This window comes from Monodon monoceros, unplaced genomic scaffold (assembly GCF_005190385.1).
Source record: "Monodon monoceros isolate NGI ecotype Baffin Bay Population unplaced genomic scaffold, NGI_Narwhal_1 Super_Scaffold_9, whole genome shotgun sequence".
Classification (NCBI taxonomy): domain Eukaryota; kingdom Metazoa; phylum Chordata; class Mammalia; order Artiodactyla; family Monodontidae; genus Monodon; species Monodon monoceros.
Genome location: NW_021703786.1, coordinates 16,834,279 through 16,849,974, shown reverse-complemented (window position 1 = coordinate 16,849,974; position 15,696 = coordinate 16,834,279). Strand labels below are relative to the sequence as shown.

General features: G+C 57.1%; 1 protein-coding gene across 1 annotated transcript in view; it reads right to left on the bottom strand.

Moving 5' to 3' along the window:
- Window positions 1-856: 856 nt before the first annotated feature.
- The window catches only part of THRA (thyroid hormone receptor alpha), a 20,452-nt gene continuing 5,612 nt past the window's right edge, over window positions 857-15,696 (bottom strand). Inside the window, exons 2-9 of the mRNA XM_029210990.1 lie at window positions 10,360-10,708; window positions 7,467-7,534; window positions 6,817-6,917; window positions 4,755-4,902; window positions 3,942-4,147; window positions 2,787-2,933; window positions 1,935-2,193; window positions 857-1,345 (exon numbers count right to left, since the gene is read on the bottom strand). Of these exons, the coding sequence (XP_029066823.1) occupies window positions 1,095-1,345; window positions 1,935-2,193; window positions 2,787-2,933; window positions 3,942-4,147; window positions 4,755-4,902; window positions 6,817-6,917; window positions 7,467-7,534; window positions 10,360-10,412 (1,233 nt within the window). The 5' untranslated portion in view covers window positions 10,413-10,708 and the 3' untranslated portion in view covers window positions 857-1,094. The remainder of the gene's footprint in view (window positions 1,346-1,934; window positions 2,194-2,786; window positions 2,934-3,941; window positions 4,148-4,754; window positions 4,903-6,816; window positions 6,918-7,466; window positions 7,535-10,359; window positions 10,709-15,696) is intronic.

Genomic DNA, 15,696 nt, shown 5'->3' with positions numbered 1-15,696 from the left:
GCAGGATGTGAGGAGGGCGGGACCTTGAGCCACAGTTTTTCCTGTGTGGGTGCCACGATGCGGAAGGAGCTGGTGGGGGACACAGGGAGAGGCCCCTGGGGCTGGGCACTTGAAAGGGGAGCTGTGCGGGCAGCAGGGCAGGCTGGTGAGGGGCCAGTTGGCATCCAGCGTGAGAGGTAGATGGAACTCAGCGGGCACGAGTGGCAGAGAGCAGAGGGAGTACTGGCGCGGGGGTGCCAAAGGGGCACAGAGGGGGCAAGGCAGGGGGGGTGGCCAGGACCCTGTTGTATTGACTCACAGCTCTGATCGGCAGCCCTACCCCTGGGACCTGGTGCGGGGGCAGTTCTCTCTGATTTGGGGGGAGGGGGGCAGCTCTCAAAGTGCTTGGGGGTGGGGGGGTCCTCCCCTCTGGCCAGCCTCAGTTAATAACTTAATATCATCTCTCTATCAATCGCTCGCTCTTTTTTCTCTTTTTTTCTTCTGTCTAGTACTTCTTCATTTATCTTCTCTCCGTGCCTGGTTTCCAAAGTGCAGTTAGAATGACTGTAATTTTTAACCTCCAGGGGAGGGGCCAAGCCAAGCCTTTCTTTGCACCCAGGCATCTGGGGAAGCAGAGAGGCCCTTAGCCTGGAGGGGGAACCTAGGCCAAGAGACTGGGCGGGGGGCTCTCTCTTGCATGTGTGTAGGGGGTGAGTTGAGGGCATCTTCCCCCATCCCTCCATCCCCTACAGTCAAGATGGCTTGTCCCCTTTTAGCTCTCCCTCCCTTCTCCTACCTTCTCGGAGGACGGGGTCCTGGGAACTTCAGGACACGGTCCCCCCTGCCCCCTGACCCCCCCCCCCCCCCCCGCCTCCCACACTGTCCTTTTCATAGCAAGTTCATTTGTTTGCCCTGCCCCAGGGCTGGAGGTTCTGAGGAGGGACGGGGCAATGCGGGGTGTGTGTGTGTGTGTGTGTGTGTGTGGGGAGCTGAATCTATCCGAGGACGAGAGGGAGGAGAGAAGAGGTGTGGGGGTCTCCCTCAGCCCCCAGCTCTGCCCCTTCTCTCCAGGCTCCTCCCCACCCGCTCCGCACACCCTCTGGCCGCCTGAGGCTTTAGACTTCCTGATCCTCAAAGACCTCGAGGAAGAGTGGGGGGAAGAGTTCGGTGGGGCACTCGACTTTCATGTGGAGGAAGCGGCTGGCGTGGCAGGCCCCGATCATGCGGAGGTCAGTCACCTTCATCAGCAGCTTGGGCCAGAAGTGCGGAATGTTGTGTTTGCGGTGGTTGACGTAGTGCTCAAACGCCAGCAGGTACGCCTCCTGACTCTTCTCGATCTTGTCCACGCACAGCAGGCCCGAGCGGTCTGCGGGGAAGGAGGGGCAGGCGGGTGAGCGGGCGGAGGGGGGCAGAGGCGGAGAGGCTGGGGGAGAGGGAAGAAAAACACGTTCTGGGCAAGTGGAGGGGCAACCGCAGGGCAGAGGGAGGGGACCGGGGGGTGGAGGGGCAGGTAAAGAGGACAGAGGGCAAGAGGTAGGCCTGGAAAGAGAGGAGACCTGGAGACAGGGCAGGACTAGTGGACAGAGAGATGGGGTGGGGAGAGCAATACAGAGGGAGTTAGGGGCAAGAAAGGGGGACTGAGGACAGAGGAGGGATGGGGGAGAGAAGGTGAACAGAGAAGGGGATGGGGAACAAAGGGGTCTGGGGGAGACAGAGAGCAGGTGGGGGCAGAGAGAACGAATGAAGCCAGGATAGGAGTAGAGGAGGGACTGGGAGGTAAGAGATGGGCCTGGATATCAGAACGGAGTGGGGGTGGGTGAAAGAGCAGGGGACAGAGAGGTAGCTTTGTGGAGCAGAGAGACCACGGGGTTAAAGAAGGAGCGTGACAGGCCCAGGGCCCAGCCGAACTCTGGGCCCCTGGGAGCTCCCGAGCCCTCCCAGCCAGGCCTCGGTACCTGTTGACATTAGCAGCACAGCCTGTAGCAGAGCCACTTCCGTGTCATCCAAGTTAAAGGCAGACAGTGACTTGCCCAGTTCAAAGATGGCATCGGAGACGACACCCAGGCCGCCATTCTTGAGCTGCTCCCGCTTGACAGCCATCTCCCCGCTCAGTGTCAGGGTGTCGCTCTCGGGGTCATAGCGGACAGCCGCCCGCAGGGACATGATCTCCATGCAGCACCCCTTCAGGAGGATGATCTGGTCTTCGCAAGGCAGCTGCAGAACCACAGGGACACTCAGCAGGCCCCTCCCCGTAAGCATCCCCCGCGGGGGGACCCCTGGGAGCCGCAAGGCCACCACGGGCCAGGAACGTGTGCTCTGAACAGCTCCCTTGCAATGAGCGATGGATCTGCCCTGTTTCATTAACTCTCCCAACTGTGCCTCTGAGTTAGGTCCCGTCAGTACCTCCATGGCCACCGCAGATGAGCAAAGGGAGGTATAGGGAGTTAGGCCACGTGGCCAAGGTCACAAGCCAGTAGGGCAGCCTGTTCCCAGAGTTAGTGCTCTTTAAAGTAAGGAGAACTTCCAGAGTCAGGATGGCTGCGTAGACTTCAGGGGAGACAGGAAGGGACGGGCTGGGGAGGCTGGGCCCGTGGAGCCTGCTGGTTCTTTAGGGATCAGCTCACCCTGTGCGTGTGTGTGTGTGTGCGCGTGTGTGCGTGCGTGTGTGTTGGGTGTGTTGACCTACAGGAATTGCTCCCCATCCAGAGAGCTTCAGATGAGCACGAGCTGGGACTGGGTGACCTGGGGAGCAGCCCGAGGTCTCCCTCCAGCGTGGCACCGTGTCTCTCCTCCCATCTGCCACTCACCTCAGAGAACATGGGCAGTTTTTTGGCAAAGTCCACCACGCGGGTGATGGCCGGGGTGATGATCTTGGTAAACTCGCTGAAGGCCTCAAGGTCCACCTTGTCTCCGTCCGGCATGGAGACGATGGGTGACTGGCCAATGTCATCCGGCTAGAGGGAGAGATGGGGGTCAGCTGGGGCTGCAGACCCCTTTCAACCTCTCACAGAGGCTCCCTGCCCACCAGGGGGAGCTCCAAGGCAGCTTGGGGAGGCGGGGCCCCTAGCACCTGGGGACAGCTGTGTCCCAACCCAGGTCTAAGGCTTCTCCCATCTTGGGGCAGAGAATACACCAGCATCAGAGCTCCAAGTTGGCTAATAATCACAAGGATCATAATAGCAGTAGAGGTAATGTCATAACAATAGAAGCTAGATTTACTGAATATTTAACACGTAACTAGGCATTAAGCCGTGTGTTTTACACATACTATCTCATTTAATCCTCACCACGACTTATCACCATTAGTTGACGTTATACTTATCATCATTTCACAGATGAGGAAACTGAGACAGACTGCAGCTAAGTAATAAGCCCAAGGTCATGTGGCTAGTAAGTGGTAGAACCAGGATTTGAACCCGGGCAGTCTGATCCCCGACAAGTTACGCACACACGTGCTTGGTAGCAGAGTCAGTGCTCCTAACAGCGTACTGTTCCACACGCGGACACACTCCACCAGGAGTTTTCTGCCCTCCCCACCATACACAACCAGCTATCCATCTCCTCCCAAGCTGGCCATTTTCTTGGCACTCAGTTTTGCCGGGGCCTAAAACAATGCCCAGCAACCAAGAAGTACCCCAAAATACTGTTACATGACTGTGTCCTCACCCTTCCTCCCAGTCACTGTGGGCGGGAAAAAGAGGAGAGCTCACCTCCGTTCACTGGAAATTCGATGAGGAGGGCAAGGCCCTGCCCTCATGGAGCTCCCAGTCAGATGGAAAAGGCAGGACCCTGAGAGCAGCGACACACGCACAGGGGTGCGAGTCAGCACTGTCAAGTTGTGGAGGCTATCGGCCTTGGGTCAGACTAAACTAAGGCGGCTTTCTAGAGGAGGCAAGACTCTGAGTGCACTCTCCTCTCCTGGCTACCTGGCTGCCGCTCCCCTGTGCTCCCTCTCTCCTTACCAGGAATTTCCGCCTCTGTTTCCAATGGCTGCCCTGGGCATTTGTGCTGCGATGGGCCTCCGTGGCAACGTGGATCAGGTCCCACTCTTCGGGAGTGGGCTCTGGTCGCTGCTGCAGTGATCGGATCATCTCCTCCTTCCGCCGCCGCTCCCGGTTCTGCTCAATCAGCTTGCGTTTGGCCACCCGCTTCGAATCGTCTAGAACCACTGTCAACAACAGACAGATACGATGCCCTTTGCATGGCACACTCCGTAACCCACTCAGAAACTATGCTCCCCAGTAGGCCAAGAGAGGCTAAGTGACTTCCCAAATCACCTAGCAGTCGGGTGGCACAACCTGGATCCTGAATGATCAGAGACCACATCAACTCCAATTTGGGCTGACCCAGAGGAAGACCATGTTCTGATCTAAAGGGTTATGGTGACAGTAGTTACTAGAAGACTGTGCCATCCAATCCCTAGCTAATGAAAAATGCCCTCTCTCACCCAGAAGTGGGGTGCCTTCTCTAGTAGTCAGAGACACTGTGCTCTTGGGGGGGGTTACTCAGGACTTATTTCTACCCAACAACTCTAAGGCCCTGGAGTGGGGAAAGGCAGGCAGGCACTGGGGCCCATGTCCAGAGCCCAGAGAGGGATCCTGTTTCCTTTTCTTCAGGGGTGAGGGCAGCAGGGACCAAGATTCTGAACATTCATTCTGCCACCAGCCTGACCCAGACTGTCCCTCTGCTCTGTGGGTACCTGGAAGGGAGCTGCCGTGTCTGAACGCACCCCCCCCCACAGCTGCCTGGCCCGCTTCCCCCACCCATCCCCTTACAGTCCATGGCCATGCCCACAGCGATGCACTTCTTGAAGCGGCACAGCTGGCACTGATTGCGGGTGATCTTGTCAATGACACAACAGCTGTCATATTTGCACGAGTAGGTGGGGTGGAGGTTCTTCTGGATTGTGCGGCGAAAGAAGCCCTGGAGTTGGGGGAGGGCAGGGAGACTTAGCATGCTGTGATAACAACCCTCCCTTCCTGAATCAACCGTGCAGTTCTCTGGGGTTGGGTGGGGGGCGGCGGGCTGGGGAACTAGTGAGGGAACCTGGCATCCTCTCGACGCAGCAAGCCCAGCATCACTGGGTTCTGCCAGGACTTAGAAATACACATCCTCAGTCCCCCAGCTGCCTAGGGGCCGGGGTACATGGGTAGTGGTGGTGGCAGAGTTAAGGATGGTGACCGCAGTTAGGAGATTTGAGCCTGGGATGGTGTGAGGTGCTTAGAGGCCTGAAGGAATAGCTGCTATGGACACCAATTAATACCTGATTTTCCATCTGTTAAATGACTCTAAAAACAACACTGGCCCCAAAACCATTCTCATACATGCTGCCTTTTGCCCATGCAGGTGGAATTCATGAAATGGGGGGCGGGGGGTCAAAAAGTTAAGAAAAGGCATTGGGTATGAACTCTACTAGCATGAAGAGAATATTTTCAATTTTATATACAGAGTTTAGTCTTTGCTTTAAAGGAAAAACCTCAAGACTCAAGATGGCAGTGATAATATGAAGAGCTAATGTCTGTTGCATACTTACTATGTGTCGGGCACTTATAAGCCTTTTCTTTCCTGTATCTTCACATTTAACGCTCATGTCAACCCCGTGAGGTAGGAACTGTTATTATCTCCATTTTGCCGACTAAGAAACTGAAGCTTGGAGAGATTAAGCACTTTGCTCAAAGTCATATGTCTAAATGGGCAGCAGAGACTCAGAACTGGACCTGAGGTATAAGACACAAGGTCTGAGCTCTCAGATTTTGGGGTGCAATTAAAATCACCTTGGGTAGCCATCAAAAATACAGACTCTTGGGCCTCACGCTAGACCTACAACATCAGGCTCTCTAGGAGTGAGAAGGCATCTCTGTCCTTTCGGGATGCCCCGCTGGGACTCAGATGTCCTTGAGGGTGAGGTTCCTTGTTCTATATTACACTGCTGGCATTGCTTGCAGGAACACTGCTAGGGGACTCTATATCCCTGGTGGTCCTGGTCTGATTGACACCAGGAAAGAGAGGAACTTGAAGCCTTGACACATTCTTAAAGCTTTCTGTTTCTTGAAAGGTCTTACATTGTCAGGAAGTGATGATCCTGGGAAAACCATGTAGGCTGAAATGTCCAAAGTGAGACCTAATTAAGCCTCTCCAAGTCATAGACCCGCTCTGCCCAGGGAGACTCTGCCATCCTCTTCTCTGGCCTCCGCCATGCCCCCCAGCACTGGTTCTCACCCTTTCAGGTGCAGTGGAAGCAATCCAAGGCAGATTCCACCACAAAACATTCTGATTGAGTAGGGTTGGGATGAGGCCTTGGGATCTGCACTTAACAAGTACTGCAGGTGGTCCAGGAACTACATTTTGAGAAACACTGATGCTGTTTAACTGACGTCAGTCTTTCTCTGGTAGGCTGTGAGCAACTTGAGGGAAGCACATATACTGCACATCTCACACTTAATACACTGAATGGATGGATGAAAGCAGACATTTATTGAGTGCTTCTTTTGTACTTGGCACTGTTTTAAGTACTCTATGTGCATTATCTCATTTTATTCTTCTAGCAGCTCTATGAAGTAGGTAGTATGTTTATCCCCATTTTATAGATGAAGAGACTGAGGCTCAGAGAGATTAGGCATCTTACCTATGAGTGGCAGAGCAGGGATTATGAATGAACAAATGAATGAATGAATGAATAAGAGAAGAGAAATGAGGATATAACAGGTGGGCTTTAGCTTACATGTTTATAGAGCTGTCTGTTGTGCCAGGTGCTGAGGGACTTAAAGGGAATGTGATGGCGGGGGGGAGGGTGGCGCTCAGGTGGTGGGGGAGGGGCAGGAGCTGGCTGGTCCATACCTTGCAGCCCTCACAAGTGATGCAGCGGTAGTGATAACCGGTTGCCTTGTCCCCACACACGACACACTGCTCGTCTTTGTCCAGGTAACTAGGGATATACCCTGGGAGGGAGGAAGGGAGGCAGGCAGGCAGGCATGGCTTGGGTCCCCAGCAGAGAGGCTCCTACACTTTCTCCATCCCCCAGCTTTTCCTTCCTGGCCCATCCCCTAGCCCAACCTCCCTGAAGGGTTCTCTGTCTCCAGGTATAATCCTGGAGACACATCAGAGGTCACCTTGTCCATCCCCTTCCCTAAGAATATGGAGAATCCAGTTCTTCTGACTGCCCCATTCAGGGCTTTTCTCTTGCTGCATGCCAGGGGCAGGGGATATGGGAGAAGGAGAAGCAAATGTCAGAGCAGCTCATCTTGGGGACCTCGGGCAAGGGAGTTATGGGGGAAGGGAAGAGGCCCTTCCTGACCTAATCCATCCTCAAAGGCTGGAGCGTGCCCCACATCATCCCTCTCACCCCAGACAAGTCCATCCCACGCTCTCCAGGAGGCTCTCCCCGTGGGACACAGGAACTGCTGGTATAGGCCCAGGCCCTGGAATTGTCCCGGCCTGGTTCTGTCAGGTTGAGGGTGGGAAGGAAGGGCACACGCAGCCAGGCTCACCTGACATGCTGGTTTTCAGGGAACATTGGCCGTTCTTTCTTTTTCGCTTTCCATCTGGTGACCTGGCACTGGATGGGGGCAAAGTGGGCCGAATCAGAGAGCAGTCCTTGGGCAGCCCCCCTTCTCATCCCATAGGCTGAAGTCATCCCCCATGCCTGACTCCCTCCTTCTTGTGTCCTCATCCTACCTCCCATCCCCAGGTCAACTGACAAAACTGAGAAGGGTCCAGCTATCTGGAAGCTTTGGGGAGAGAGATAAAGGGCTTGGCTGGGGCACAAGCATGTTCTAGGGCCCCAACATACATACATACACACACACACACACACACACACACACACGAGCACGCCCATAATCTATAAGATAGCCACATATTTAAGCCTTCAGTACATGACACATATGCAGAAAGAATCTTTAGGACATGCTTAAAGCTATATAACCTTTAGAATACACACAAATGTGTGCAACATAAGACCAGCACACACGAGCAACTATGCTGCCTTCAGTATAAACCCAGCCACGGTAAACAAGCAGCAGGCTCTACCATCTATATCTATGCAACTTTCAAGGCTTTCTCAAATGTGTTATATGACCTCTAGGATATGCCCACATGTTACACAACCCTCTAGACGGGCACCTAATAATACCATGCCCCTCCCCCCAGTGAACATGTGACTTGATTTCCAGGTCATGCACACACGCTAAATAACCACAGTGGGACTTCCCTGGTGGCGCAGTGGTTAGGAGTCTGCCTGCCAACGCAGGGGACACGGATTCGAGCCCTGGTCCGGGAAGATCCCACATGCTGTGAAGCAACTAAGCCCGTGTGCCACAACTACTGAGCCTGCACTCTACAGCCCGCAAGCCACAACTACGGAAGCCCGCGTGTCTGCCACAGCTACTGAGCCCACGTGCCGCAACTACTGAGCCCGCGTGCTACAACTACTGAAGCCCGCGCGCCTAGACCCCGTGCTCTGCAACAAGAGAAGCCACCGCAATGAGAAGTCCACGCACCGCGACGAAGAGTAGCCCCCGCTCGCCACAACTAGAGAAAGCCCACGTGCAGCAAGGAAGACCCAACACCAGCCAAAAATTAAAATAAAAGTAAATTAAATAACCACAGTGGACCACTAGAACCTAGACCCAAGAATATGAGAAAAGGATGGGACTCCCAGAGCCACCCAGTCCATGGCCTCCCTTTAGCAGAGCAGCAAACCTAGGCCCCGCTTGTGCCTGGTGACACTGTGGCTGGAGTCAGAGCCAGGACAAGGACGCTGGGCCCCTCCAAGTAAGGTATTAGCAACCCTCAGCCACTGCACACATATGTTGCCAGCCTCTCCACATACATGTTACATAACCTCGGCACACACAGGTTACATAAGCTTTCTACATGCATGCACGGATTGTATAACCTCCCACACCCACCCTGTGTGTGGCATGTTGCAGGGTCCTCCCCCCTCCCTCCACCCGCCTGGGGCCTGATGCGGCTCCCAACACACTGACACAGTGACCTTGGCCAGGGTCACAGCCACAGACAACTCTGTGTTCCACACGCCCTGGGGATTACCCCTGTCTGATGTCTACAACAGTTCGAGGGTCGGATCTCCCTCCTGCCTCTGGAGGGGTGGGTGTGGGGGGAACTCCCCGGCCACCTAGGCCCCAGTCGAGCTGGCAGTCTTCAGCAATTAACTAGACTCACAGCCTCTGGGTGCAGTCCCAGGGACAGCCACAAGGTGGCGCAGGGACATGGGGGAGGGGAGGCAGACAGGGGAGGGGCTGCAGTCCTGGGGGACCAGGAACTGGCATTCCCGCCTTTCTCAGAGTTAGCAGCAGACTTTCCCAGATCCACAGAAGTCTGGGCAGGGAGGTACAGAGGCTGTAAGTGAGAGCTACGCAATGACAGGCTAAATCTTTTTCAGAGCCCCCTGGGGTGGGGATTGGGTTGGGGGGATACCCCCATTGCCCTACCCAGCTGCCAGCCCCATCCACTTCCTCTACCCCTCCAGGGACCCACTCTTGGGCCCCAGGGCTTTGCTGGGCCAGGCCTCCGGCCTCCTGGCTCAGGATCTGGTCTCCTAGGCAACGGCCACACTACTCCCCAGAGCACCCCCTCCCCCACCCTCTCCCTGGCCATAGGCACAGGCTGTACCCAGCTCCCAGGGCACCACGCCAACTGAGACTGAGCTCTGTGCCACTTGGAGCTGATGGGAGAGGCAGAGACCCTCTGGGCTCCTGAAGCCCAATGCGGATAGTAGGGAACCCATCCCCAGTCGCGTGTGCAGGGCTGATGCCTCCTCCACGTGGGAGCAAAACCTTCATAGCTGGCATTCACCTTCCCTTCCTGGGAGGAGCCCCATGGCAATGCCCGCCCTTGCCCACGAAGGAAGAGCTTGTGAGGCTCCCAATAGGTTCCAAATATAAGCGTGAGCTGTGACCAACAGCTACTGGTGCACGTGCCCTGAAATGTCATGTCACATGCACCATGGCTTCTGGACAACACACTGGCGGTCAGAAGTGAACAACCTGGTAGGGAGAGGAGGGGAATGGCAAGGCTTGGATTCCACATGCTCAGGTGAGGGTGGCTGAGGGGACACTGGGGGGCATTTGAGACTCCCAGCACTGTCAAGGGAGGGGCCACGTGCCTGCTGCCTGTAATTACTCTGCTCTGCATCACCTCCCCCTTTCAAAATGGGCATCTTTCCATTGAGGTGCCTAATTCCCTGCCGCATGGGAACATGACCTCATCTCCTGGGCAAAGGTAGGCAGCAGGCTTGTTGGCCTCATGCCCATCCCCCCAGAGGTGCTTAAAAGGCCCAAGCTCCACTCTCTCGGGCCCAGCCAGGTGACCCTTCCTGTTGCCTAGGAGTTGGCACGACCTAGTTGCCAGACCCATTACCTGTTCTCCTCTGGGTCTGACCCACACTCCACCTTGCTTGGCTTCTGTTCCATTCACTTTAATTCCATCCAGGATGCCCTCCAGCACGCCAAGAGACTGGGGTGGGCACACTGGCCCCCCCGGCACGCCCACAGGCCGCCCACCCCCCGCCACCCAGGCCCTAGGGCCCAGCACCCATGGTGCCCGCCTCAGCACTTGGCCTTTCACACCATGCCCTGCGCCCCAAGGGGGGCGGGCGGTGAGAGGGGCCAGGGAGCGGCAAATAGTGGGGTTGTGGGGGAAGCCGGGTCTGTGGGGGGGGTCCTGGGCTGGGGGAGTAGCTTCGGAATCTTGTCCTGTCCGGAGGTCCCTGCAGAGAGAGGAAAGAGGCAGGGATAAGGCGGCGCCACGGTGGGGCTAGGTGAATAGGATTCCTTTGGTGCCAACATTTGGGGGCTCGTAACGAGATGGTGGTAGTCATGGAGGGCAGGCACCAGGACAACCCTTCAGATTAACAGACAGCAGGCAAGACTGGAGATCCACATCCTGCTCCCCAGACATGGAAAGGGATGGAGGGAAAGAATGAGGTCACCCATGTACCTCGTCTCAGCCCTCACATTCAATCAAGTGTCTGGCCCTTAATACGTGTCTATTAAACACCAGCTATTGTTACCACCCCCCAGTTTCCCTAAAACTCATCAGTATTACAGGGCAAGAGGCCACCAGAGATGAGCAGCTTCAGCCCAGGCATGGGGGGTACTGGTGAAGGAAGTGCGGTTTGTGGGGGCAGCATGCAGGGATCCTGAATGCCCACATGGGTGCCTTCACGGAGAGGGACGTTGCAAATAGTAGGGAGACGACCTCCCCGGCTGCTGGCTCAGTTACAACTCCCCAGTCCCGGACCCCCAAGGAGCTTCCCATACAAGGTCCCGAATCACACTTCCCAGTCTGAGGACCAGACTTCCCAGTTGGTTTAGCTGAGCTGCCACTCACCAGGATGGCAAGAGGAGGGGAAAGGAAACTAACCCGCGTTAATGGAATAGAGAATATAGGCCCTCTGGTATCAGAGCTGCACAGGTGAGGAAATAAAGCCTCAGAAAGCCCGACCATTCACTCGAGTTGGCACAGCTAATGAGCAGCCTGCCTCCAATGCTTGCCTTGTCCTGCTACCTGGGGTCCAGGGCAGCGCCAACCTGGGCCAACCATTCCCCCCATGCTGCTCCGCTGACCCCAGCCTGCAGACCCGAGGCTCCGTGTCTGCACACACAAGGCAGGTGTGGGCACGTGAGAGGGGACAAAAGGTGCAGCTCTCCGTACACAGCCTCCATCGAGTGGCTGCTGCACCAGAGTCGTTGCCCCTGGGCCCCCCCGGCCCCACCCCTAGGAACTGATAAGGAGCCAGGGTGGGAGGGGAAAGGAGAGATAAGTCAGGCCATTGGGCAGGGTAGGACCCGGCTGGACCATGGGACAGGGCCTCTGCACTCAGACAGAAGGGTGGCCTACTCTGCTTTCGATGCCCCCGCAGACCAGAGCTGGGCACTGGGGGCTGGACAGGAGACATGGGGTGGAGGGGTGCGAGCAGGGAGCCTTAGCCCAGGGAGCCGTCAAGAAAGTAGGTCAAGTTTTTCTTGGCTTGCGGAGAAATTCCTGTTATAAATTTATAATGGCGTAGCCAGCCCTAAGGGGTGGAGATGGGGGGAGAAGGAGTGGGTGGGGATGCCCAGAGCCTGGGCATAGGGGCCTGCTGCTCTCATCCAGAGCAGTGAGGGGCTGGGGGCCGAGGCAGGCGTGGGCCTTGGGCTGGACAATAGAGGGCTATTTTCTGTCGCCTCTGTTTCCACTTCTATCTGTGCCCAGTGAAGCTTCCTTTGGTCTGTCTGTCTGCATCTGAATGTCTCTCTCTCTCTCTCTGGGTCTGGGTGTCTCCCTGTCTCCCCCTCCCCCCAAGACTGTGCCTCGGTGCTTGGCACACCCTGGCTGCGGTGCTGCCCCCGCCCGTCTCCTGCCCACCTGGCATACTGCCACCACTTGTTTACAGAAGCTGGAAAAATCCACTCGCCAGCCTGAGGCCTGAGTGCCCCCGGGGAGGGGAGGAGGCAGGCACAGGAGTGGGCATGCTGAGAGAGGGGCAGCCCTGCGAGCAGGCCCTGGAGGCAGGTGAAGGGAACCGGGGTGTGTGGGAATGGGTATCAGCGGCTACGGGCCAGACCAGGCAGGGAGCACCAGTGGCAGCGCATGGCATGGGCAGCTCCTGCCCCAGGCCACAGCTCTGGAAGACCCCTCCCCCTGACTTCTGCTACCGCCAGTTGCTACAGGGCACACCTGAGGCAGTGCCAACCTAAGCCACCATGTTTATTTTCCCTTCCCCCGACCCAGCCTGGCCTTAACTCCAAATGTGGCTGGGCACTGCCAAGGGCTTGCACGTGCCTGCTACAGGGGGTGGAGGGAGGAGGCCCCCACTCTGCCTCACCTCTATGCTGAGCCGAACGGTGCCTGATGCCACCCAGGCTCCACTGAGCCCCTGGTAGTGGGCAGGGAAGCAAGGTCCTGCCCTCACTGCTTAGGGCACCCTTGCCTGGCACCTAGCAGGAGGCTGGAACCCCTGGGGAGTCCTTGTCATCTCTCTGGGGACATACCTGGGCCTCTGAGGCGACAGGGCAGGCAGAGGGCCCAGCATGCGGGGAGGCACATAGCACATGAGCCTGTGTTAGCTGTGGGCAGAAAAAAGTCAGTGGGGCAGGGGGGCGGGGCAGAGATACCCATGCTGAAGGGCAGCCTCTCTCCCCTCCTCCTGGAGTCCTCAATTCCCCCAGTGCCAGCCTGGCACACCCCCTGCAGAGGAAGAGGATCAGCATCCCCCCAAGAGGCAGAGGGCTGGAGCTATGGGGCTCTGAGACTAGGCCGGACAGCCGGCAGGCAAGGCCCACCTGTTGGCTGGCCTGGCCACCCACTCCCTCTTTGTCAGATAAGAGATGCCTGGTGGCAGTGTGGGCAAGGTGCCTGCGGAGGGGGAAGCATTTCATTAAGCTTAAGTGCTTCTGCAATGGGGGGACTGAGACAAGAGGCCAATGCGGCATCCATGGGCACCATGCCATGTTCCTGCTGCTGGACTGTCCCACTCCGCAGTCCTGTGGACCCAAGGGACTCCCCGGAAGGACTCCTAGGGCTGCCAGAGGGGACTCTCTGCCCCAGAATCCAGCCCCCAATTCTGTACCCACCACTCTCCTGAGTGTCTGCTCTTGGCTTTGGCCCCACCTGTCAGGGCCCATGAACTTTGTCCTTAATGCTCTACGGAAAGCCCAGCCCTCCTCCTTGCCAACCACAGAGGGAAAGACTCACATAGAGAGAGGGGGGCTCAGAAAATGGGAGAAAGAGAAGAAGCAGAGGGGTGAAAGGGACGATGGGGGAAGAGGGGGAGAAGGATGAGGAGAGGCAAGAACAAAGAGAGGGGCAGGGGTGGGGGCAGAGGCAGGGATGACAATGAAGCCAAGGGAGAGGAAGAAAGGCAGCAAGGAGATGGGAGTGGAGAGAGAAGGGTGAGGGAGAAAAGAGGACAGAGAAGGGAAGGGGAGACAAAGGCAGAAAGGTAACAAAGAAAGATGGGTGGGGGGTGCTTCATGCCCCGCCTAAGTCCCACCTCATGGAGGCTGGGGGGAGGGGAGAAGAGAAATGGTTTCCACGGTGACAGCTGGTTCTTGGTGGCCTGGCATGTGGGCTATTAATAGTGCTGTGGGGAGATTCACACCTCCCTCTCCCCTTCCCCTTTGCCTGCTGCTAGGGTGGGGGGAGGTACTTCTCCCCCACTCCCAATTATCTGGCACTGACGCCCTGACTCCACACCATGGGGGCCAAGAAGGGTGGCCAGGTGGCCACTGTAGCCCAAACACACACACACACACACACACACGGGCATGCACAGGCAAACACAGGCATCTGTGTGCAGACACTGCCGCCTGTGCCAGCGTGGGCTCCCATGGACAGCCACAAACACAACAGCCCCGGGAGTCTGGAGATGGCGGAGGCTGCGGCAGCAACACAGGCACGCAGGTTGAGGAGTAGATGCCTCTCAGGGCTGGGACCTCTTCCCCCCCCCCCCGCCCCCCCCCCCCCCCCCGTTCTATTCTCAGGTATGGACTGAAGGGGACTGCCCCACCCAACCCGCTGTTATCCTAGTGCCAGCAGAGAGAGGAGGCGTGAAGGCGGGAAGGGAGGTACTATTTGGCAGGTGTGACATGGCAGTGGAGTACACAGACAGAGGCACCAGCTTGGCAAGTGCGGCGGGGGGGGCGTGGGTGGGCAGGGGCTGAGGCAGCACTCTTTGGTGGGCTCTCGCTGGGCCCCCATGAGATGGCATTCTGGAGCTTAAGGGCAGTGACCCTTAAGTCTGATCTCCTAGCCACTGTGGGGCCTTGGAGGCTGGAGAATGGGAGATGGGGTTGGGGGATATAATATAAGGGGGAGATACGTTACTTAAACAAAAGGATCCTCTCCTCCAAAAGAATATAACAGGAAATTCCCCCCTGCAGGTCACAGACAGAAAGACATAAACAGTAGCCTTGACTTGGGCCAGATGCCCAGTATTAACATCAAAGACTGTGCTTCCCGCCCAGCCCCACCATAACCTCACCCACCTGCTGCTCTCCTGTCCCTCCTCCCACCCCAGGCCAGCTCCAGTCAGGCATTAAGGTGGGCGCCCAAGTCTAGGGCTCACCTCCATCCCCCTCACACCTACTGACGATGGTTGTGCCCACATCCATGCTCAAGAGCTCAGCCCCTTCCCTGTCAACCCACAGAACTTCGTGCCCCCTGCCCCAGTTCCCCCCAGAAATGGAGGGGGAGATCCAAATAGCCAAGAAGGCAGAGTTAGGAGCACCCACAAGCTGGGCATACTCTCCTTGCCCTCCCCCCAGCAGCCAGCGGGTAATCGGAGCTGGGAGGTGGGGCAGCTGAAGGCTGGAGGCATGAATGTCACAGGGCCAAGGCGCTCAGTGCAGATGGCATCAGGGGCACAGGGCTTGGGGTCCTCCCTTCCCCACTCCCCTCTTCCAAGGAGGAGGCTGCAGAGAGGAGTCTGCAAGCCCTGGGGAGCACACCCAGGAGGGAAGGGAATGGTGGACGGGAAAAGAAAAGCAGGGATGTTCTCCCAGGCACCCCAGAGAGGCGGGAGATAGCCCCCACCCAAGCAGAGCTGGCCGAGGAGGGGAGGCGGGGGAGAGGGACGAAGAGAGAAGCGGGGAGAGAGAAGCCAGGAGAGGGAGGGAGGGAATGGGGAGAGAGAGAGATTGAAAACCGTGTGTGTGTGTGTGTGTGTGTGTGTGTGTGTGTGTGTGTGTGTGTGTGTGTGTGTGTGTGTGTGTG